The 21,719-nt window shown below is 51.3% G+C and overlaps 3 protein-coding genes across 4 annotated transcripts; 1 reads left to right on the top strand and 2 right to left on the bottom strand.

The window, feature by feature from the left end:
- The first annotated feature begins 1,054 nt into the window (after window positions 1–1,054).
- On the top strand, window positions 1,055–14,539 carry fbxw8 (F-box and WD repeat domain containing 8). Its single transcript, XM_053870710.1, has 11 exons — window positions 1,055–1,567; window positions 1,846–1,950; window positions 2,031–2,195; window positions 2,347–2,435; window positions 2,564–2,715; window positions 2,820–3,016; window positions 3,088–3,306; window positions 7,491–7,618; window positions 9,528–9,701; window positions 10,470–10,586; window positions 10,683–14,539. Exons 1-11 carry the CDS (start codon window positions 1,196–1,198, stop codon window positions 10,834–10,836), a joined length of 1,872 nt encoding a protein of 623 aa, XP_053726685.1. The 5' UTR covers window positions 1,055–1,195; the 3' UTR covers window positions 10,837–14,539.
- Window positions 10,909–16,294, bottom strand: tesca (tescalcin a). The gene is made up of 8 exons (XM_053870835.1): window positions 16,156–16,294; window positions 14,858–14,927; window positions 14,495–14,575; window positions 13,988–14,127; window positions 13,097–13,158; window positions 12,381–12,488; window positions 12,269–12,316; window positions 10,909–12,205 (listed from the first exon to the last, which is right to left on the bottom strand). Exons 1-8 carry the CDS (start codon window positions 16,214–16,216, stop codon window positions 12,116–12,118), a joined length of 660 nt encoding a protein of 219 aa, XP_053726810.1. The 5' UTR covers window positions 16,217–16,294; the 3' UTR covers window positions 10,909–12,115.
- Window positions 16,295–17,508: 1,214 nt separating this feature from the next.
- fbxo21 (F-box protein 21) lies at window positions 17,509–21,531 on the bottom strand. Of its 2 annotated transcripts, XM_053870707.1 has the most exons (12): window positions 21,289–21,531; window positions 20,823–20,958; window positions 20,654–20,763; window positions 20,459–20,580; window positions 19,929–20,075; window positions 19,368–19,498; window positions 19,156–19,292; window positions 18,920–19,099; window positions 18,730–18,862; window positions 18,473–18,663; window positions 18,257–18,414; window positions 17,509–17,827 (listed from the first exon to the last, which is right to left on the bottom strand). In XM_053870707.1, exons 1-12 carry the CDS (start codon window positions 21,510–21,512, stop codon window positions 17,622–17,624), a joined length of 1,875 nt encoding a protein of 624 aa, XP_053726682.1. In that variant the 5' UTR covers window positions 21,513–21,531; the 3' UTR covers window positions 17,509–17,621. The 2 variants fall into 2 exon arrangements, with proteins under 2 accessions (XP_053726682.1, XP_053726681.1); XM_053870706.1 differs by having other exon boundaries at window positions 18,473–18,862.
- Between the last annotated feature and the right edge of the window lie 188 nt (window positions 21,532–21,719).

Genomic DNA, 21,719 nt, shown 5'->3' with positions numbered 1-21,719 from the left:
TCATATATACATATTGTAGCAGTAGTAAACTAATTAAAATTTGATTTCAACGAAGCATTTGTGTTGCACCGTCTTCATCATGTTTTATTTATGGTTGCGGTCGGAGCGCGTTTCTTTTGTTGTTTCTCAGCACTTTGCGCGCAGCGCTCTAAAAGTGCTTTATCTACTGTTTAATAAAATGACCGCTGGTCGGTAAGTGGGTGACGTCATGCTCTCCGCTCACCTGTCGCCGCCTCGCGCCCTACAGGTGTCTCCTGCACACGACCAGCACCAGAACCGTGACGTGCAGCGCGGAGCTCCACAGACTCCGCAGGCGTCCCGGTTCCGAAGCGCGCTCCTCGCAGCCGTGGGCGGCATGACGCTCCTGCGCCGCGCGTTCCCTCTCCAGCTGGTCGCCGATCTGCCGCAGCCGCGCCGCGAGCTGCTGAGCGGCGGAGCAGCGCGAGACCCTGCAGGCGGACTCACCGCGCTGCTGCAGCGGCAGCTCGGTCCGCTGCCAGCACATCCTTCCGCCCTCAGACCTCCAGGAACTACTTTCTCTGAGAGTCGGAGGACAATACTTCGCTCCTGTGAGCCTGAGCTCCTCTCCTCCTTCTCCTCCTCTCTCCCCGCTCTCATACTCGGCGTGGAGTCACGTGACGAGGGTTACATCATCGCTCCCAAAAGACACCCGGAGCAGTGGAGTCTTTTGTTTGGCGATTTGAAGGACGACGTGTGCGTGTGTTTGTCATCGATCACACGCGAAAGCCACACACACGCATGCACACACTGAAAACACGCTATTTTTGTGAGGACCTCTCACTGACACAATTCCTCCCCCATAAACCCAACCATCCAAAACACACGGCTCACCTGAAGCAGGTGAAGCAACCCAGCCATAATAAGCTACTATTACTGAGGTTTGAACACTCGTAACATTGTGAAGGCAGGTCAAAATGTCCTCACAACGCAAAACGTCTTTACAAGATCGAGTCTTGTCAAGACTGTCCCGGATGCATTATTAAACGGCATTTTATTTTATTTTGTTGGATTAATTACAAGCGGAACCACTTCACGCCGCTGTTTCCCTCCGGACTGTGTTCACAATGGGACGCTGGTTTGTTTGGTTCGCGGCGGCTCCGGAGCGTCACTTAGGGTCATTTATTTTGCTTTTTGTCGGTTAAGTCAATCTTTATCTTCCCGATGAGCGGGGAACATGGCTGAAGACGAGCTTGCTGCCTTCAGAGAAAACTGGAAGCGAGAGTTGACGACGAAGAACGAGCAGCGACTGCAAAGTCCAGCGACGACAAACAGATACTTCGAAAAAGATCACGATAAAGTTCGAGATGAAGAACCGTCCAGATCCGAGCCTGAGTGTGAAGAGGACCAACCGGAGTATATCTCCATTGCTCGGAGCCTCCTGGACGGGAGGACCAGTCCTCTGCGGGACCGGATCGAGGAGGACCGGACCAGGAGGAAGAGAGAGTTCTACAGCTCCGGTGACGTCTGCGCCTCCTCTCCACAGCCTCCTCAGAGGAAGATGAAGATGAAGAAGGTGGAGCTGGTGGATCAACTCATCCAGGATCTGGTAGGACCCTCTTCGCCCCCCAAACAGGAAGCTTTCCGGAGGAGCAGAATCAGAAAACTAAACTCGTCTGTTGAACATAATGATCAGGCAGAAAAACAAAAACGCTTGTTTATTGAGCGGAATGATTTTTGCTCATTATATATCAAGTTCACGTTGAGGGTTTAAGATATTTCTGTGAAATCTAAGCCACTGTCAAAGTTCCATCTGAAACAAGTTCTTGATGAAGCAACAGATCTTGCAGCTAGAAGTAAACATTTGTGGCGTGGATGTCGTTGCAGAATGAAGTCAACAACATTCCATTCTTTGACGTCCAACTGCCCTATGAGCTTGCGCTGCAGATCTTCCAGCACCTCACCTGCGCTGAGCTCGGCCGCTGTGCCCAGGTGAGCCGACCCTCATGTCAGTCCAGCTGCTGGGGCGTGTTGGACCAGTTCAGGATGGAGAGATCTGGATCTGTTCCCAGGTGAGTCGGGACTGGAAGCATCTGGCAGAAGACGACTCTCTGTGGTTCCCCATGTGTCTGGATGAGGGGTTCCACAAGGGCGCCCGGATGTCCGACTCCCCCTGCTGGAAGAGCACGCTGAGAGACTGCCGGGCCTCGGCCACGATGCTGCGCCGCAACTGGAAGGTGACGCTTCAATAGACTTGTGGGTAACTGGTGCTCAACTTTGATTTACAAGGTCAGCACTGCAGTTACACTCAGGTCTCTAGGATTTGTTTTCAACTTTATAACTTGTAAGAACTAGCTATGATTGATGCTGGTTGGCTTGCTGGTCCAGACGCGAGATGGGTCCATCGTCCAGCTGAACTTTGACCTCGGGAAGGTCCTGTGTGACGTCGCCTCCTGTGGAAACCTGGTGATGTCTGGGTGAGTAACGTATCCTTTTCTTCCTCTCATCTGAAGTTGTAGGGGCAGCACTGAAATGAAAGATGTGTAAGTGGGATACCGAGGTGTTCCAAGGTCAAGTGAGACTTAACTGATTCATCACATTTCAGCTATTCGTCCGGACACGTGCGACTGTGGGACACGCTGCACTGGGACGCTTCCTTCATCAAAGTCAATCAGCTGTCGGCAAACACGATCCCTCGACCTCCAGTGACCCGAGTCCAGGTCAGCCAGATGCTGGCTGCGGCTGCCTACGAAGACGGTACGTGTGGCGGTGCTGACCGTCCTGCTGCATCCAAGGTCGAACAGAGCCACTAGACCAGAGAGGTTCTGGCGTGACTTGATCGACTGCTCCACTGAATTCAGGGTGCGTGGACGTGTGGAGCACAGAGACGGGGGGTGACCCCATCCACCACTATCAGACTCCTGGGCGACTGCAGGCTCTGTCCCTCAGTCCCGACAGTCCAGTCCTGGTCTCCGCTGTCGGAACCGAGGTCAGAGTAGACCGGGCCGACGAGCATGGTTACTGGAGACCACTCTGTCTGAGGCAGCTTCCAAAAACCGTGAGTCATGACCACCTCAGCTGCATGTCCTTCATCCTTGGACCCTCAAAGTCGACGTGTGACGTCTCCAGGTGGAGAGTCTGGTGGCGCTGCCCAGCAGAGGGCGACAGAGTCCACTTGTGGCCTTGTCAGCAGGAGAGTCAGTGTTCCTGCTGGACCCTCAGGACGAGGAACCGAGGACCCTGCACTCGGTCTATGGGCATCCTGTGACCTGCCTCGACACCTGCAGCTCTCGTGTGGCGTTTGGTGTGAAGCGGACTGGCTGGGCCATGCACGACGGTGGCAACAAGGTAGACTCTTCCTCTTTACTGGAGCCTCATATGTGTGTTTTGGTTCTGATCGTTGATCCCGGGCCTGAAATGTGACATGCTCTTGTGGCAAACTTTGACCATCACCTGCTGTCCAGACGTGTTGATGATGTCGATTCTCAAGAGTGTCTCATAGACATCAGCTGTGATGTTGATTCCACAGTGAATGTCCAAAACCTCTGGACACAATGAACTGCTTCTTTGATGATAGACCCTGGTGTCTTCGGACTCGGCTGGTCGTAACCCTCACCTATGGTCATGAGCTTTTGGTCTTGACGGAAAGAAGGAGATCTTGGATACAAGCTGCTGAAATGAGTTTCCTCAGACGGGTGGCAGGCGTCTCCCTTAGAGATAGGGTGTTACTTGGGAGAGACTAGGAGTAGAGCTGCTGCTTCTCTGCACTCAAAGGAGCCACCTGGGCATGCCACCTGGTGTTTCAGGAATGTCCAGCTGGGAGGAGACCGAGGGGTTGACCCAGGTCCGGATGGAGAGATGAGATCTCTTAACTGACCAGAGAGCGTCTCAGGATTCCCCAGTCAGACCTGGCAGTTGTTGCCCACTAGAAGGACGTTTGAGGCTCCATGTCGAACCTGCTGCCCCTGCGACCTGGCGACAGATAAGCGGGCGAGGATGGATGGATGGATGGATGGATGGATGAGACTCTGGACAAGCTCATCTGAAGGTCCTCTCAGGACAAGCTGAAAGAGCGACTATCAGAAGGAGATGGCAGGAGTAATTGTGCTTGTTTTAGCTTCAGCGTGCACAGACGAGTGCAGCTCTGTAATCCAGCCTCTCATCGCTCTGGCACTCTGCTAATTAGGAGACCCGTCTCCCTCGTCGGAGCAGGAATTATGTTGTTAGTTACATGTCTGCTTTTGTCCTGCTGCACCTGTTGGCGCCACAAATCACCTCGTTTGGAAAACATCCACCGCGTCGGCGCCTGCATTCTCTGACGCGCACGCTCGCTTTGTTCCTGCTGCTTTAGAGTCTCCCCGACACAAAGGAGGACTTGCTGGTGCTGGTGTGCTAATGGACTGGGTGGACCAGCACCAGCCATTCACGAGAGCCTGGCGAACGCTGTCTCCTGAAAGACGCCGGACAAGATTGTTACTGGCGGCGTGTTCAATTAACTGGTCCATAGAGCAGCTTTCAGCCCAGCGCTTGGTGTGTGACCAGCTCCTCACACACACATCAGACTGCAGATATCCATCGTGGTTCAGGCACTGACCTCAGGGGGGCGGTACTGAGCTCTTTACTTTAGAAGACGGTGTCGGGTGGTGAGTGAGTGAGAGAGAGGAAATGAGTGGGTGATGCCAGTGGGGCTCACCGAGTTGACGGGGTGAATAAGTGAAATAGCGGTGGGTTAGTGAGCAAGAGAGACAATGAACAAGTGAGTGAGTGACTCACTGAGTGGCGGTGAGAGAGGTCTGAAAAGGAGTGTGAGTGAAAGTGTGAGTCTGGTGAGGGTTTTGAATGTTGTCCAGCTTGAATCTAAGAGAATGTGATGAGTGTGGGTGAGAGTGTGATTATGAGAGGGTGAATGTCAGCTTCAGACTCTGACTCCAGAGAGTCTCTCCTGCGTCGCTGCCAACCCTGTAGGACATGACTCCCGGATGACCCTTGATTACCGAGACTCTCACTCCCAGGTTGAGTCTGTTTGCCTCTTTTACCATCTCTAATTGACTGGTGACTTTATTTAGAAGCAGCACCGTCCGAGGGGACCCGGTCCTGCTAAGTGTGTCGTAAGGTGTTTTGATGGTTGATGTCACGTCTCAACAACAAGTGCGCGGCAGCCAGTGCAACAATGAGCGGCGGCGTCCGAGTCCGTCCCCGCAGCAGACTAATTAAAGCGTCTGTCACTCGGCGAACGCCTGGCAGCTGGAAGACGAGGAAAAGCAGGGAAACAGAGCTTCATTAAAAGCTGTTAGACTCTCGGAGGTGTGTTTCACACTTCGCTCCGTCTCACACGCACCTTCTCATTTTCAACTCCGCGACTGTCGCGCTGACTTTGACAGCTCGCTCCTTCCTCGCGCACCACGCCGGCTCACAGAGCGGGAGTGTGGCGGAGAAAGAGCTGAGCCAGAAGACAGAGCTCTCCACTGACCAGTGGGATCCTCCTCTCCTCCAGCGTTGGAGTGATCCACAGAAGAAGTCTCTGTCTCCAGTGGTGGTCTGGCCTCAGGACAGAGCCAAGATCTGTCATCTGACATGGGAACGTCTCTCCAGGTGTACGGCATGACATGTTTGACCAGGTCACTGACTCACAAGTCACCTCCTGTCCCTTCTTCCACTCTATAAAAGTCCTCTTCCTCCTTTGTTCGCTGGATCCATTAGACCAGCGGTTCTTCACCTTTTTGATCTCAGGGCCCGACTTTTCCAGAGCATATGGGCCATTCAAGTAATATAATTGATTTATTACTCTTCATTTCAATAACCGTATTTAATCTACTTACATGTGACCAAACCAAAACCTTGTGAAATGACATGAAACCATGTGATCATCGCAAAGATATTTATTTGTCATTAAAAAATCCAACCAGCAGCTGAACCAGACGCAAGTCATATTCATCAAATTTACTAAAGAAAAACAGAAAAAAATACAGTCGATCCAAACTGTTGACAGAATTGGAAAAACTGTTTGTCATGAATAAAAGTCTGAGTAAAATAAATAATAAAACAATGTATAAATATTGTGAAATTAGAAAAAGAATATTTTTTTTTAAATATAAATGAAAGAAGATAAAAGTGAAGTGTAAATGAAAGTAACATCAACAACAGAACTGCTTTCATGTACAGTATTTACAGTTAGGGGGCGCCATCACTTTCTTCTTTTCTTTCTATTTTTTTCTTTTCAAGAACTTCTCCATAGTTTGTAACTATCACAGATTTGCAGCTGTCAAATCTGTTCAGTGACACACTACTTTAAGTGTTTTAAGGCTGAGCTTCTCTCGGCCCACAAGGCCCACAGGCGTAAAACAAAACGCTTCTGGTGGCCCAACCTTGGGCCTCGCTCTACGGTTAAGAATCACTGCATTAGACCAACAGGTCCTGTCCACCACGTCTCTTCTCACGATGTGAGCTCATGTTTGGGATCTAGTGCCTCCCCCCCCCTTTCCACCTCCCTCCTCCTCGAGTGTGGCTCTACTCAGCCCTGGCTCGCCATGGAATTTGCCAAAATACAAGGCTCAAACTGCTGGCGGCGGCTCAAAGCTGACATCAGTGCTTCCTCTCCGTACCCCACTGTCGAACCTGTTGGTCCCCCTGTCCCTCCTCCTGGCTCTCCTTCGCTTTTTTGACTTATTCAGCGGCAGACAGCGCCTGGCGGCCGTCCTGCTCGCCGTGCCCAGTTACATGTGAGAAAACAACAGACGCTAACTGACCAATTAAAGTGTCTCCAGATGACATCATCATTGAAGTGGCGTGTGGAAAGTTCTGGCTGGAGATGAAGCCCCTCCGGTGGTTTAATCTCTGCTCCAGCTGAGCCGGTTCCTCCGTCTTTTTTTTTAATCTCCTCAGTGTTGTACCCTCGAGCTCAGTGTGACTCCTTTAGCAGTTAGTGGTGGAGCTAGCGAGCTCACAAGTCAGAGATGTTGCTCGTCTGGTGTTTTTGAACGTCCAGGAGACTGTGGCGAAAACACGGACCTCACTGCACTGGCTGTGGTCTTCCGATCACACTGTGTCAGTGACCTCCCGCAGACCTGTGTGACTGTGTCTGTGACTGGTCTGACTGTGACTCCTGAGTCTCAGAACATCATGGCAGTGACCATGACCTTCCTGTGAACAGCTTGTCACAGTGCTGTCCACCCTGCTGCACTCTCTTCTTCGCCTCCTGTCTGTCCATCGCTCCACTCGTCACTGTCTCACGAACTAATACATGCTGCGTTCATGTAACCTGCAGTGATAAACGAGGGATTTCACAAAAATGAGGGTTGAAAACCAGGCTGGGATTGGCCAGCCATGTGACGGATGGTGTCAGAGGAGGGATGCTTTCAGAAGCATTTCAGTCTTCAACTTTCTTACCAGCTTTTAGAAGCAGCCAGTGATGTGTTTTTGAGGAATGACGCAGCGGGGGCTACTTTGTTTGTGTTCGATGTGTGTGAGTCCTGTCACCAGATTGAGTGCGACACAAACACACAGCAGCTGACGTTGTGGCATCCTGGTTTCAGATCCACGTTCACAGCCTGGAGTCGGCCAAACTGGAGCTGTGTGTCGGGAGCTCGGCAGGAGATTTCACATGCATCAACCTGAGAGACGCAGCGCCGGAGCTGCTGGCGTGCGGCAACAGAGACCGGAGGTGCGACGCCACACAACACTCGTTTACAGCACAAACAGCTGTGACGGAAACATGAGGTGTTGGGGTGTAATAGCCACTTGCTGCCGCTGGGAGTCGCTCCAGTGCTACTCCTGAAGTCACACATGAAAGTGTGTCCATTTCAACGCTGCGAAAACAAGCAGATTTTGTTCTCTCTCTCTCACACACACCGTCGCGTTTTTGCAATTTCACTTTTTCTCATTGCCATAAACTTTTCCCCTCTCCCCCTAAAGCTCACCATCCTAAACACATGGCTAACCTTAACCAGGAGTCTGAACTAAACTGAAACCCAGTTATAATGACCCAGTTATTTTGAAGTCTTCATCCTCAACTTGAGACATAACCTTGTGGGGACCATTTGGCTGGACCCCATAAGGTCCCCACAAGGAAAATTTGTTGTCAACAATTGGTCCCCACAAGGCATGATAAACAGTTACAGACACACACCTACTCCCTCTTCTTAGTTTTCTGGCAGCTCCAAAAAAGCCTGTTGTTTCTTTGTCTGCGGTTCTGTTTCTATTCATCAGCGCCTCCATCTGGCTCTTAAAACAGTCGGCTGAGAGATGAACACACACATGCTCACACACACACACGTGCAGACAGGCAGGTGTGCTTCAGAAGATGTAACTCTCTTGTTTGAGTCTTACAAAATTCATTCAGAGGAAAAGTGTAGACTTTCAAAGGGGTCATTGGTTTTGATTTTGGAGTGTGTCGCGCTGCTGGCTGCGACTCGGGGCTTGGCTAGCGCGACTGTCAGCCATCTTGGCCTCCAAGCACAGTGGCTGAGCTCCAAAGACGAGTCCATGCTTTCCTCCAGATGAGTCCTGATTGTTTTCCTCAACATGAGAGAGAAGAAGTGGAGGGTGGGACGGGAGATTCGGGGGAGGTTCAGCCATGCTGGAGGAGGCCTCGGGCGGACGCAGAGGAAGGCGCTTTATCATGGTGACTGTGAAGCCACACCAGCTCAGAAGGGTAATGCCGCTGCTGCCAGAGCTGCAGACATCCCATAATTCAGCCCACCCTCCGATGCACTCTGTTGTCTCGCCCTGACTTCATTTTGGAAGCAGTGCAGCCGCCGAAAATGTAATTACAGTAATGAGCTGCTGGACGCGGCGGCGGTGTTGGACGACTCTGGTGCAGTGACGTCACACAGACAACAGATGGCGCCGCCATTGCAGCCAGTAGCAGTACGAATTACATCATGTGACTGTAGTGAGCAAACTCCTGTGGTTGATGACAGAAGTCCAGTATTCTGATCACCAAGCAAAAAATCGCTTTCATTTCCATTTTTATTGTTTTTTATCTGTTGTTGTTGCGTTTCTGAGCTTGTTGAGTTGTGTGACGTTTCGACTGTCCATGTCGGATTTTTATTCTTGTTTTGATCGTCTGATGAGCGAGATGTGGTGTTGGTTTCTGATGCTGCAGAACTCGGACTCTCTGACTGGTGACGCCTCTTCTCCTTTGACTTGTTCACCTGATGTTCTGCTGGACAGTCGGTGTTTTGTGACTGTTCGTCCAACAGCAAAGATGAGACCCGGGTGATTGACTCTCTGCGTCGCCTGGATTCCAGACCTGGGTTCACTCAGGACGTCACAGTGCTGTGGGGCCTGGACTGACAGAGTCTCTTTGTGAGCACATGAATGATGCTTTCATCAGCTCCTCGGGACGATCCGCCTCGCCGACCCACCAGAGGTTCTGCTTCGACCCACCCGTGAACCATTGAGGTTCATGGTCATGTGACTGAAGCTGGGACAATACTGCTGTGTTTCACTGCTGATGTTCGATTTGAACTCACAGATGAGATGAAGTTTAATGCTGTTGTCTTCACCATTGAATACCTTGTTGATGCATGACTGTGTGCTCTAGCTGTGTCTGTGACCTCTGACCTCAGGGTCCGGGTGTTCGACCTGCGGGCCGGTTCCCCGGTGGTCTCGCTGTACGCCCACCAGCTGGGCGTGACGGCGGTCCAGACGGACGACTGGAAGCTGGTGAGCGGCGGAGGGGAGGGGCTGGTGTGTGTGTGGGACCTGAGGATGAAGGCCAAGCTTTGGGAGAGCTACAACAGGTCAGAGGTCAAGTCTCATATGTTTTGGAAGACTGGTAGAAGACTGTCATTGCAGTACTTGCCGAGACACATGTTAGTCCTGAAGTAGAGATGACGTATTAGTTATACAAGTATCAGCAATAGACCACGTTTCTGCAATAGTAGACGTTGCAGTAGTAGTAGGAGTACCGGTAGCATAGTACCTGTACGATATTGTTATTGTTAGTGTGAGAAGTAGTCTTAATAGCTGTCGCACCGATTGAAGCAGATTGATATCACAGGCGGTATGAGGAATGGAAGCATTTAAAGCCTTACTGTTTGTAGTGTAGTAGTGGTAATGACAGGAATAGGACCAATAGTTGTAGTATCATCAGCCGTTGTGGTATACCAGTGTTCAACAGAAGATATCATTGACAGCTAATATTAGAAATACTTCACTGCTACTCAGACTAGAAGCTGTGGTATTTAAAGTTCTAGAAGTACTTGACAAAGTAAACCTCAATGATTGAACAGCGTTGCAGTGGAGAACAGTAGTCGTCAACGAGTAGCAACTTTGCTGTCTACAGTTTTTAAGTAATTAGTGGAGTTTTACTTGTCGCAGCAGTAGTAGTAGTAGTAGTACAGGAACTAAGAGTAGTATCTGCAGTATTGCCAGTTCATTTGAAGGATGTGCATTAGCAGCTAAAGTAGAAGTACTAATGTTAGTTTTGCAGTGTACAGAAGCAGAAGTTATATTGCAGCTGCACTGTGCTCAGCTGTTGTGCACGTGTGTGTGTGTGTGTGAGACAGACACCCGGTGCGACACGTGCGCTTCAGCAGCAGCAGCATGGTCACCGCCAACATCCCTGACGACAAGTCTCCTCGAGGAGCCTGCATCACTGACGATGACCTCACCGCACACCGCAGGTTTGAACTCTCATCATCATCATCCTGACACTTCCTGTTTCGACCTGCAGGGGGCTCCACTGAGCTCTGGTTCTTAACATCGTCTTCTGTCCTCAGACACCGAGGCGTCATCTGCTACTACGACTTCCAGGACCAGCAGGCGCCGCAGGAACACGTGCTGCCCATCTGCAGATCCGACTACACCGAGTCTCACGGCTACAACTACAACATCGGACTGACGGTGCCGTACGACCGGCTCCCGGCCACATGAAGCGGCCGCTGAAGTGCTTCCAGCAGGTCCATGGAGTCACCGCTCTCGAGTCATGTGAACTCATCTGTTTTTGTACGGTTTATTGAACGACTGTCACGTCTTCAAAACTCTACTTTGATTACACACACACACACAAACACAAACACAAGCACACACACTAATCATGGAGAGAAAAATCTGTGAGTCAGTTCAGGATCACGACATGAATGTGTGGAGGCCTAGAGGACCAGACACGCTCAGTACAATGTGGAAGGTCGCGGGGGCAGCTGCTGCAGTGAAGAGGTCCAAATGTTTTGGTGGTACATTATCCTGCGCTGACTCTGAATCTGACAATGTGCTGCTGAATGACAGCGATGCAATTGATGCACAGTGCGAGTCTTTGGCAGGAAGTCTGGATCTGAGTCAGGGGGGGTCAGGCGGGTCGGGCTTTTTTGCCGGAGCAAGGCAGAGCACAGTCTGCTGCATTTCCATTCCACTCGTCCTCCGAGCTGCCGAGCAGTTGGTGGAAAAGCCAGCTCCGGTCAGGAGGAAGCGGCTTGAAACACCAGTTTCCTCACAGAGAGCCAGGGGGAGCAGAGGAAGAGCGAAGTGCACTGAATGCAGCATGTAATGACAGATGTTCTAAATAAAAGTTTAGTCATCACAAGAGGACTTCTGTGTATGTTGCTCGAAGATACCAGAGTTGCCACCTAATGACCACTGCGCTGAGTCTCTCCTGGATGACTGAGCCTCTCACTCTCTCAAGAGAGTCCAGGCAGGGAAGCTCTTGTTCTGTGAATCACTCCTGAGCTGGTGATGCCAAGTGAGGGGAGAAACCCAGCTCCTGCCTCAGCTCCTTCTTCAGCTCGGAGACCTTCCCTGACTCCTCAACAAAAGTTTGAGGCACTTCACCTCCTCCACCTTCAGATCTCAACTCCAGCCTGGACAGGATGTGGGGCCCTGATCTCAGACTCAGAGGACCTGATCCTCATTGTGTGAGGTTTCCAGGATCCAGACCTCCTTCTGAATCTGAGGTACAACGATGGGACGGAGCTCTCGGTGAGAAGGCGTCAGCGCCTTGGGGAGGATGTGATCCCGGTTTGTTAGTTGATTTCTGAGAGGTTGATTTGAGTTTACAGTTTCACATTTGAGGAACCGACCTCCCAGGCCTTCCAGGACTTGGATCACAGAATCAAGAGTTGCGTGTTAATAACGCTAACAATGATTAAAGCTAGATTAAACGGAGGTCTGCGGTTCGCCCCGAACATCCGAGCAAGTCACCGGAACATCTTTGGTGCCTTCAAGAAGTGGCCTTCCCGCAGCGCATGGTGGTGTCCATGTCCAGGAAGCGGATGTGCATCCTCGTCTCCATCTCAAGACCTTTGAGGATCTGTCCAGGAGGACACTGTTAACTGATCCGGAGCGTCGCCAGGTTTCGCGGTCGGATACTCACCTCCTCAAAGTGTTCGAACGTGATTCCTTCATAGAAGTCGTCGGGCGCCTGAAACCACGGCGTGTTAATGAGCTGAAAAGCAACAGGAACTTTGGCGTGTCGGTCGTGTCACCATGTGAGGGACGTTGGTGCTGGCCACCTCCAGCATGGCGGCGTCGGCGATGGCCTTCACGGTTTCCTCCCCGATGGATCCGCTCTTGGACAGGAGCTCCTCCACCACCTGGAACCACAGACGGGTCTGTTGTTGTCCTCGTGGTGTCGCTTCTCTCTGGGACTTTCTTCCACTTTGTTTTGGTTGATTTGGTGATCCTGGTTTCTGATTGTCGATTTTGCACTGGGCATGGCTCTTTTTTTTTTCTTATTTGGGATTTGCATATGTTGATCTGGGGTGGAGGTAGATTTTGCCCCACCCTTCTTTTTTGTTTGTTTTGCTCAGTGTGATTTCTTTTTTCTTGGGTGAGTGAGCGGGAGGTTGCATTGTTTTTGTTCTGGAGTCTGCTATTGTTTTTCTATTCTCTGTTGGCTGCACCATTGTTTCTTGCTGTCAGACTCCATCATCATCATTATTGTGATTACTATTGTTATTACTATTATGTTTATTTTTTGTTCTGGTCATGTGATTGGCTTGTTTTGTGTTTCTCTTAGTGTTATTTGTCTGCACTGTGTTGTTCAGGGCCGCCAGCAGGCCTGTGTTGAGCCACAGTTGTGCTTCTGCTTTTGTGTATTTTGCAACTCCTCTACTTTCAGTTTTGATTTTAGAAGCTGGTTGTGCTCTTGACTTGACCACTCGCCCTCCCCTGACCCCCAGTCATGATCCCTGCAGCTCACCTTCCTGTACTCAGCCAGAGTGATGGTGCCATCGTTGTCGGTGTCGTGCATGTTGAACAGAACTGAGGAGAGAAACACGAACATCAGCAGGTTGTATTTGACCAACCGTCCGTCCACTCTCTGATGGACGTTCCTGCGCCAGATGATGGGATCCCAGCTGCTCCACTCTGAGTCTTGTGAATCGTCAGAGCTTCGGCGTGGTGCTGTCCACGCCTGGCGACGACCGCCATGTAGACTCATACAGTAATCCAGACACACCCAGGTGTCGACAGCAGTCACTTGTTTGTCTGGACTCACCTGAGTTTACCTCGGCGTGCTGCGATCAACAGCAACAGTAGTACAAATACTGCAGAGTAGTACAACTTCACAGTGCTCCCCTTGAGCAGGTAGAAGTCAGTGGAGTAAAACGATTAGAGGTAACTATAGTAGGTGCAGTAGTGATGGTGTCCATAACAGCAAGTATTTGTAACTGTTTTTAGTGGTACTATTAGTAGCAGTGGCAGGTTTGCTTGTACTATTAGCATCTCAGAAGTAGTAGTATCATAGGCAGCATTGGCATAGTACATATGTCAGCAGTATTAGTTTGCAGTAGAAATATTAGCAGAAGTCATGTCGATCTGTTAGCAGCACTGTTGGTAGTTGTAGTATTAGTGTGATTATCGATGGTTGATTTAAGGTTAGTGTCCGTACTTGTACTGTACTGCAGGTATCTAGATACAGTTGTAGAGATTGTAGTATGATCAGAATTCTTTGGTACTACTACATAGCAGAAGTACTGCAGTACCAATAGTGTTAGTCGTCGCGAGTCCTAGCTTAGTGGATGTAGTACTGATCTAAGAAGTAGTAGTATTTGTGGCGATGGGAGTACTCAGTGAGGATACTGTGACTCACAGCGCAGCTTCTCCCTCCTCATGGCCTCCCGCTCCTCTTCTGTGGTTCTGAGGGTCGGAGGTCGGAAGTGTGACATCACCATGATGAACTGCTCGAAGCCAATCTCCTGCAGAGAGCCCACGTCCCCCTGGTGCTGGTTCCTGGTACACACACACACACACACAGACATGAGATATCTTGGTGTGTTTGAACAAAGTATTTCTTTTGTTTTTGCACAAATACAGCTGATGTAACCGGAGTCACATGAGCGGCCTGTGTACACAAACTCCCTCAGCTCTCACACATGTAGTATTCATTGTAGTAAGTAGACACACAATACTGTAGGAGAGGACTAAGTACTGAGAAGTACCAGGAGTAGTTTTGTGATGTTATCAAAGTCAGTAAGTGGTGTATGTAGTTTTAGGAGTATTGGTCTTGCAGTGGTGCTAATAGTTGAGGACTGAGGATGGAGCTGTTCCATCGTCGGCTGAAGCTAGTAGCCGCAGCAGCAGTACTCCTGGGGTGTACCTCTTGTCAAAGAAGGCTTGGATGATCTGCTTCTTGATGGGGTTGTTGGCGAGCGCCGGAATGTTCTCCAGGTTCTCCCTGCTGCAGGGGTGTGGGGGAGGGGTGGGGCAGGAGAGACAGCCGGAGCAGTACAATTATCATGAGCGGCAGTAACAACTCAGATCATCATGTTGAAGTTTGCATGAGCTCCAGCAGGGGGCGTTGCCAGTGATGAATCACCCCTCTGACAGGCTGTTTACTGAGGCCTCTCCTGGAGAAGATTAAACCTGTCAGTGAGACACGGTGTGCAGGTCGTCATGTGTGGTCCGAGATGTCGACCCGCTCGCCCATAACTCAGGAGAAGTGCTGACGCGGCGCTCCTACCTAATGGTCTCTTGGTTTCCACTCAGGTGCTGGAACCTGGCGTGAAGGTTCTTGATCTGCTCCACGGTGACTGAAAACAGAGCAGGATGTAGTCGGGTTAGTGGGTCAAAACATTATGACCACCATCAGGCCGTGCAATGAGCTGCAGCTCAGTCCAGCCCTCTGATGTGAGACTGGGCCTCGGAGGCTCTGCAACATGTCGTGCAATACCCACCGATAACAAACTCCCATAATGCATGGCAACAGTAGAAACAATATCGCGGGCCAGGACGGAATATTCAGGAGCACGGCGTGGACATTTGGCTGCAGGCGCTTTCCAGTCGAGGCTCCAGAGGACAGAGGACAGGTGATCCGCTCACGCCTCCACAGCAGAACAATGCTATCACGGTTAGAGGCAGATAACCAACTGGCCTGGGTTCAGTGGTTCAGTGGGTCGCTGATGACACTTTATGAGGCTCTTATCGGGACTCTTCAGGGTGTAGCCCTGTCCGGGCCGGAACGCTCGGCGCCCTTCAGCCGCGCTGCTGCCACTCCGTCAATTATTGACTCTAATTTAAGGGAAACTGGTCAGATGTTCTTCTAAAAGGCTTTAAGGAGGCGCCAGAAGAGCCGCTGTCGATAAGTTAATGATTCAACACGTGGACGTGGAGTTAAGAGACGATGGATCTGCTGCTGCGCGTGTTTGCTCTGTCATTAGGAGGCGCTGTGTGTGTGGTGGTTTATGACTCGCTAAATGTCACGACTGACTGCGTCAAGCCTTCAAAGTCAGATTAGTCGGAAAATCTCCACTTTGTCAGAACAAGATTTGGAGTGACGCAAGGAACCAGAGTTCTGTGAGCGAGAGCAGCTCAGACGCCCAGGAGAGACTCGGAGGAGAGCCACGCACGAGAGATGACAGTCTGACCTGGGAACCCGTCTGTTGGCCAGCAGCGAGTGACCTCAGCTGAGTTTCATTGTCCTCGAAACAGATTAGATTTTACAAGATAAGAAACCTCGGTGGTCGAGCCAACCTGCTCCCGCATATTTGCGCGCCTAACCCCGGCATTTCTCTGAATTATCCGACTCAATGTGGCCTCATTTCTTCACGCCGGGCTGTTCAGTGACGCCAGACGGGTCAAACTTTACCGATTCTAAAGCCGTTTCAGATCCAGATTTTATCGAGGGATTATCGCGATCATGAAGAAGCAGATGGACACTATTTCTTTCACCCGTCGAACCTGTTTCGGTGCAGAACGAGAACAGCAACTCGCCGAGCGGAACCACAGCACAACTCATTTGAATGTTTGGTTCTTACTCACATCCACTTCGGTCCGCCAGGTCCTGGAACTGGTGCTCGGTTCGGCTCAGTGACGCTCCCATCGCGGCAGCCGGGTCCAGGTTCACCACTGACGAGTCCGGAACCGCGCGTCCGCGCTTGCCCTGCGTCCGAGTGATCCGCCGGAGAAGTTCGGTTCTGCGACACGCCCACGTTGATTTGTGGTCACGTGGTAAACATAAACGCTTCGCTTCAGGTCGATGAACTCAGATGAGAGTGCGGTAGTGAGTGACAGAGAGAGAGAGCGAGTGAAAGAATGAGTGGTGAGGGACGGGATTCCATTCTAAGATGATCCATTTAGGGCAGTCAGAATAAAAAACTATGACTCTCCGGAAGTCATGGACACGGTTTTATTCGCACGAGGCTGGTCCACATGACTCGCTCCGAGTAAGGACACCGCTCCTCCAAGTCTGAGTCCATGGTTCTCGGGTCATTTTCGTGAATAGGTCCCTTGGACTGAGGTGTCCCGCTGGGAGGAGGCCCCAGGGAACACTCACACTCACACTCACTTGTGCATTTGAGCGTCTCCCTGAGAGCTTTCCAGCAGCTCCTCTTCAGCGCCAGAACTCACGGAGAACGTTTCGGTTGCTCCACCAGGGGGCGTGTCTCACCTCGTCAGGAATCCAGACGTGATCAAGTCAGTTGTCGTTTTGATCTCCACTCGCTGTCAAGGTTCAAATATTACAGGACTCCTAAGTGACACACTGATTCAGTGGGGCTTGTTTCTGATTCAGGGCAGGACTTCCCAGCATCAGTCTCTGAACTAGCACATAGGTCTTGTTGAAAGGTGTGGAGTTGCGAGTCACAGTCGGAATCGCAGATGAAGCAATGTTGATCTTCTGTCAGGTTTATTGCTGCGTGAAGCACCTGTTGCATCTTATGGATGGAGCTGAACGACCTCTGACCCCAACACTGACCTCATGAGGAGTCATTCTGACCTGTCCTGTCTTTCGGAGACTCAGAAGTCCACACAGCTCCTCTACATGTATTCCTGCTGCATCAGGCTTGTAATCCTGCTACACAACTATCAAACATTCTACTCTGGATTAAAAAAAAAATTTAAATACTATACTCTTTCAAATGTAGTTTCCATCGCTCGAAGAGGCTCAAGACAAACTCACCCAACCGTGACTCCTATCCTTTCGCAGAAGCACTTCCGTTGTGATTGTGAGAATGTTTTACGACATTAAACTCTTTCCAGTTCAGGACAAAATTGAACCGCAGGTTCAATGTCATGAGCAAAACCTACCACTGGAGGTCGCTATTACACTCTTGTATTCATTCATTTGAGTCATCCGGAACATAAAACCAACAGCTGAATTGAATATTTCCCGATTTATTTTTGTAATGTGACAAGAATAAATTAGTTTTATGGAATTCTGAGTTTCACTGGGTGCTGCCATGGTGACGGCAGCATTGCTGTCTAATCGTACTTGACTGAGGTGGTGGCTACATGTCCTTGTGCGCTGCTGCAGCGTCCGGCTCTGGTCTGTGGTAGAGGTCCTGCACTGTGGCCAGCGTCTCGGCCGTGTCCTCCGGGTATCGGGCCTGGAGCGCCTCGTTGGCAATGTAGTGGGTGTCTGAGAACTCTGAGAAGTAGCGCCCGACCTCGGGGTGTCCGATCTCCAGCGGGGCCGAGTGGGGCTCCAGGTTCTCTGCGGGACCGGAGGCAGTGAAATGATTGACAGGTTAGACAACAGACTCACTTCAACATTCACTTCCTGCCGAGCAAGCTAGCCTAAGTGTTTCACTCGGACGTGGTCATGGACTCACGCGGATGTGTGTGACTCAATATCCAGACTAGCAAACTGACTCAAACAGAATTGAACTGCTGCACATGATTCACTGAGTCCGACATACTGTCTAGCGACTTGTGTCACCGTGACTCATTCGGATGAGTCAGATTCAGCAACAGCAACATTAGCAAGTCAGGTGCACATACTGTCTCGCGATTCTGAGTTCCAGAGTCACTTGTACACGTGTGAGCCAGAGTTGCAGTGGCACACATGAATGGAAACTCCCGACTTGAGTTCTATGCAACACTGTGGTAGCGATCCACACGCCGCACTCAGATACCAGCGTACCTTGAGCGGCATAGCGACACGTCCCGTCCTGCACCAGGACATTATAGAAGGGCTGGTTGGCACCGCTGGACAGCTGCTGGACCCTCATGGTGGTGATCCACTCCTGGCTCATGGTGCATTTGGGGTCCCAGCCGTAGATCACGCAGTTGTAGCCTGACCTGCGAGTCATATGACGAGTCAGAACCTGGTTCAGACACTTGGGGCGGAGAGTCCCACCTCTTGTGTTTCATGATGAGCCCGACTGAGTACTGGACCTCCAGGTGTTCCGGGGCAGTCCGCCTCTTGGCCTCCGGAGCTTCTGGGTGCTGCTTGTGTTCGATGTGCTCCAGCGTGTGCTGGACCAGGTAACCCACCGCTCCGTGCTGGGACGGGTCCAGCACCCGGATGTGCTGCAGGATGTCCAGAACCTGGCAGGAGAACAAAGTGAGAGTCGAGGCTTCACCGTCAGAGGAGGAGGGGAGTGAATGGGGGACCTTCTCGGGCCAGATGCCGAGGTGGAAGTAGAGCCGGGCCTGGAGTAGCAGGTACTGGACGTTGTCGGGGTTGATGGTGAGGTAGAGGTCCAGAGAGTCTCGAAGCAGCTGGTAGGACTTTTCATTTCCATCGCTGGAACGGAGCGGGTCATAAGAACAACCACGTCCCAGGAGCACCTCCTGTACTCACCCTCTCTTGCCGATGTTCAGCAGGTTTCCCACCATCCGCAGCAGCAGCTCCGTGCTATTGATGGCGCTGTAGTAGTCGGCCGCCACCTGGTGGCCGATCAGGTACTCGCACTCTTTGGCCATCAGCTGCTTCCCTTTCCCGAAGGCGTCGATGTAGACGAAGTCGTAAATGTCCCCGCTCCTGCAGACACATGTGGTCAGCCTTCGGCACGACTGGAGGCAACTCAGGAGTCTCACCCTCTCGGCTTCTGGCACCAGCGCAGCAGGAAGTGGTTGGGAAAGTTGACGGGCTGCAGCTGGACGCCCAACTTCCCGGCCAGCGTCAGGTAGAGGACGGAGAGGCTGATGGGGATGCCGGTCCGGCGAAGTAGCACCTGAGGAGCAGAGGTCCAGGGGTCAACGTGGACAAAGGTCGGTCTCGGTTTGACCGTCCAAACAGCGGCACCCACCTGGTGGATGTAGGAGTTGAGGGGGTTGTAGTAGTCAAACTCGTTTCCTTTGTACTGCAGCTGCTCGTACAGCACACTGTTGAGGGCCCAGACCACCTGCTGCTGCAGCTCCAGATCCTCGTCCAGTGCTCCTGCAGCCCAGACGGGACACAATCTTCGTCCGACGGCAGTGGTTTTAACACTCGGCATGTTCAGATGGTGCGTTCAGGTGCGTGGGAAATTCCAGTTTTACACACAAGTGACATTTTTCCATCACAGACAAATCACCTGCTTCACCAGGTATGATCTCATACAACATTGTAATTTCCCAAGGGACACAAACACACCGTCATCTCAAGTTCAAGCAGGTAGAACATGAGATATGCCAGTGGCAGCGTCTCGGAAATTGTTTCAGGATGTCTTTACATGCGCCATTAAAAAAAGAAGTCGTTTAAAATTTCTCATTCAAAAACTCCCCCTGCACCTGAACGCATCATCCTGAACACCCTCTATGACTTGTCCTGTTCTGATTTAGAAGAACACCTGGAACCGATTTTCGGCCACTCAGCTGGAGGAACTCACCCGGAGGGATCCGCAGGCTCGGGTGAGATGGGTTCTTCATCTTCAGCATCTTCTTCACCTTCTCGATGATCTCGTCCAGCTGGGAGCAGATGCTCTCCAGGGTGATGTCAGCCAGCGGGTTGCAGTACTGGTCCACCAGAACCGCTCCTGTATGTAAGAAGCAAACCTTTCTCAGAAGCTCGTGGTCAGCTTGTTAACACTCCACTCAGGTTTTCACCAGAGACCTGTGGTCACACACCAGCAGCTCGTCCACGACTTTACAGAGAAATGTGATTTAAAAATGTCATTTGCTCCATAAATGCACCGGTTAGCTGACTGTCACATGTTTCAGATCAGTGTCTCCGATTGGACGAGGTTAAATGCCACTATCTGAGGTTTTCACATGTCGAAGGGAGGAGTGGCTGCAGTGAAGAAGCACTCATAGCTTGTGACATTTTACAAGGAAGGATGAGTGCACCTACGTTTGCCCAAAGTTTGCCCAAATTTAAAGTCGTACATGGAACAAATGAAGAGCGACCGACTGGTGTCACCTTCCAGTGCAGACTGTTGCTCTGCCGGCTGCTCCAGAAACGTCTTGAGGCTGCGCAGGATGGTCTGCTGTCTCAGGAAGTACAGGATCTTCTTTGCATAATACTTCAGCGTCAAGCTTTTCCTGACCAGCAGAGGGAAGGAGTGACATCGACAGCCAGAGGGGGTCACTGTCAACATCCCTGAGATCAGCTCACCTCTTGTCAGAGTCGAGGATGAAGAGCAGCTCATCCTCGCAGAAGTGCTCCGGCATGCCCAGAGCCTTGATCTCGGCGAAGGTGTCGCCCAGAACCTGACCGATGCAGGGCTGCCATAACAGAGCCGCAGGTCAGAGTCAGGACGTGTTGGCGATGACAGAACACTCACCACTTCCGTGTAGAACCGCTTGGAGAAGGACTCCACCGTCCGTCTGATTTGGATCCCCACTCGGTGGCGCGTCTTGTACTCCCTGAGCCAGTCGTAGCTCTCGTTCTGCCGGTAGAACCTCTGCAGCCGCGGCCATCTGAAGGGGAGAAGACAGACGTTCATGTGTAAAACTTGAATAACTTTGACAGCCAACCAAGAGGGGACGAGAATTTCAACTTTCAAGGTCACACTGACGATGATGTGGAACTGAGATGACTATGAAACCTCCTGCTGTGTTGAAGAGGCTCACTTGTGCAGTTTAGTCTCCCACAGAGCTCATTCTCGCCTCAGGCTGCTGAGATTTGGGGGCATCAGCCGACTGACACCCGACAGCCGGCAGCTGGCTTTAGCTAGAACACGCGAGCAGCAGTCCGTTCTAACATGGAGACGCGGTTCTGACTCGACAGAGGAAGACACGAAGGTGCACCTGAGTTTGAACTGGTTCCCCCACACCTGGCCCCGTCCGTGACAGACGTCGTGCAGCCGCTTGCAGCAGCAGGAGACGCTGCAAACGTCGACATGCTGGAGGGCCGGGAAGCAGAGGATGTGCTCGAGCAGCTCGCTCGGCAGGTCGGTGAGTTTCTTCGTGTGGAGCTCGTCGATGATCCCGTTCAGGATCGGCTGTCCCTCTCCGGCAACTGACGTCGCCATCTTTACTGTTTACCCCGATTACCTCATTTCATAGGCCACGCCCCCTTATGGCGCAGGGGGCCGGGCGAGGAGCGAGCTCGAGGAAGGATTCCGCGAGTTGATTGGTTGCCTCAAGAGGACTGGGGCAAACATGCTGCCTTCACTGTCATTGAATGACAACTCAAACAAAAATAAAATAAACGACGGGTTGCTATTCTAGCGTGGTGG

Source organism: Synchiropus splendidus, chromosome 7, assembly GCF_027744825.2.
Source record: "Synchiropus splendidus isolate RoL2022-P1 chromosome 7, RoL_Sspl_1.0, whole genome shotgun sequence".
Taxonomy (NCBI): domain Eukaryota; kingdom Metazoa; phylum Chordata; class Actinopteri; order Syngnathiformes; family Callionymidae; genus Synchiropus; species Synchiropus splendidus.
This window is presented reverse-complemented; position numbering and strand designations above follow the sequence as displayed.

What these genes read in the sequence shown, in the direction of transcription:
- fbxw8 (XM_053870710.1), top strand. Translation starts at nt 1,196, where the DNA reads ATGGCTGAAGACGAGCTTGCTGCCTTCAGAGAAAACTGGAAGCGAGAG. An exon ending in AGCTCGGCCGCTGTGCCCAG is followed by an intron (nt 1,951 to 2,030) that starts GTGAGCCGACCC and finishes ATCTGTTCCCAG; the next exon opens with GTGAGTCGGGACTGGAAGCA. An exon ending in TGCTGCGCCGCAACTGGAAG is followed by an intron (nt 2,196 to 2,346) that starts GTGACGCTTCAA and finishes TTGCTGGTCCAG; the next exon opens with ACGCGAGATGGGTCCATCGT.
- fbxo21 (XM_053870706.1), bottom strand. Translation starts at nt 21,512, where the DNA reads ATGGCGACGTCAGTTGCCGGAGAGGGACAGCCGATCCTGAACGGGATC. An exon ending in GCAACAGTCTGCACTGGAAG is followed by an intron (nt 20,076 to 20,458) that starts GTGACACCAGTC and finishes TCTTACATACAG; the next exon opens with GAGCGGTTCTGGTGGACCAG. An exon ending in TCAACTCCTACATCCACCAG is followed by an intron (nt 19,293 to 19,367) that starts GTGGGTGCCGCT and finishes TCTGCTCCTCAG; the next exon opens with GTGCTACTTCGCCGGACCGG.
- tesca (XM_053870835.1), bottom strand. Translation starts at nt 16,216, where the DNA reads ATGGGAGCGTCACTGAGCCGAACCGAGCACCAGTTCCAGGACCTGGCG. An exon ending in CCTGGCGGACCGAAGTGGAT is followed by an intron (nt 14,928 to 16,155) that starts GTGAGTAAGAAC and finishes CTCTGTTTTCAG; the next exon opens with TCACCGTGGAGCAGATCAAG. An exon ending in GGAAACCAAGAGACCATTAG is followed by an intron (nt 14,576 to 14,857) that starts GTAGGAGCGCCG and finishes ACACCCCTGCAG; the next exon opens with CAGGGAGAACCTGGAGAACA.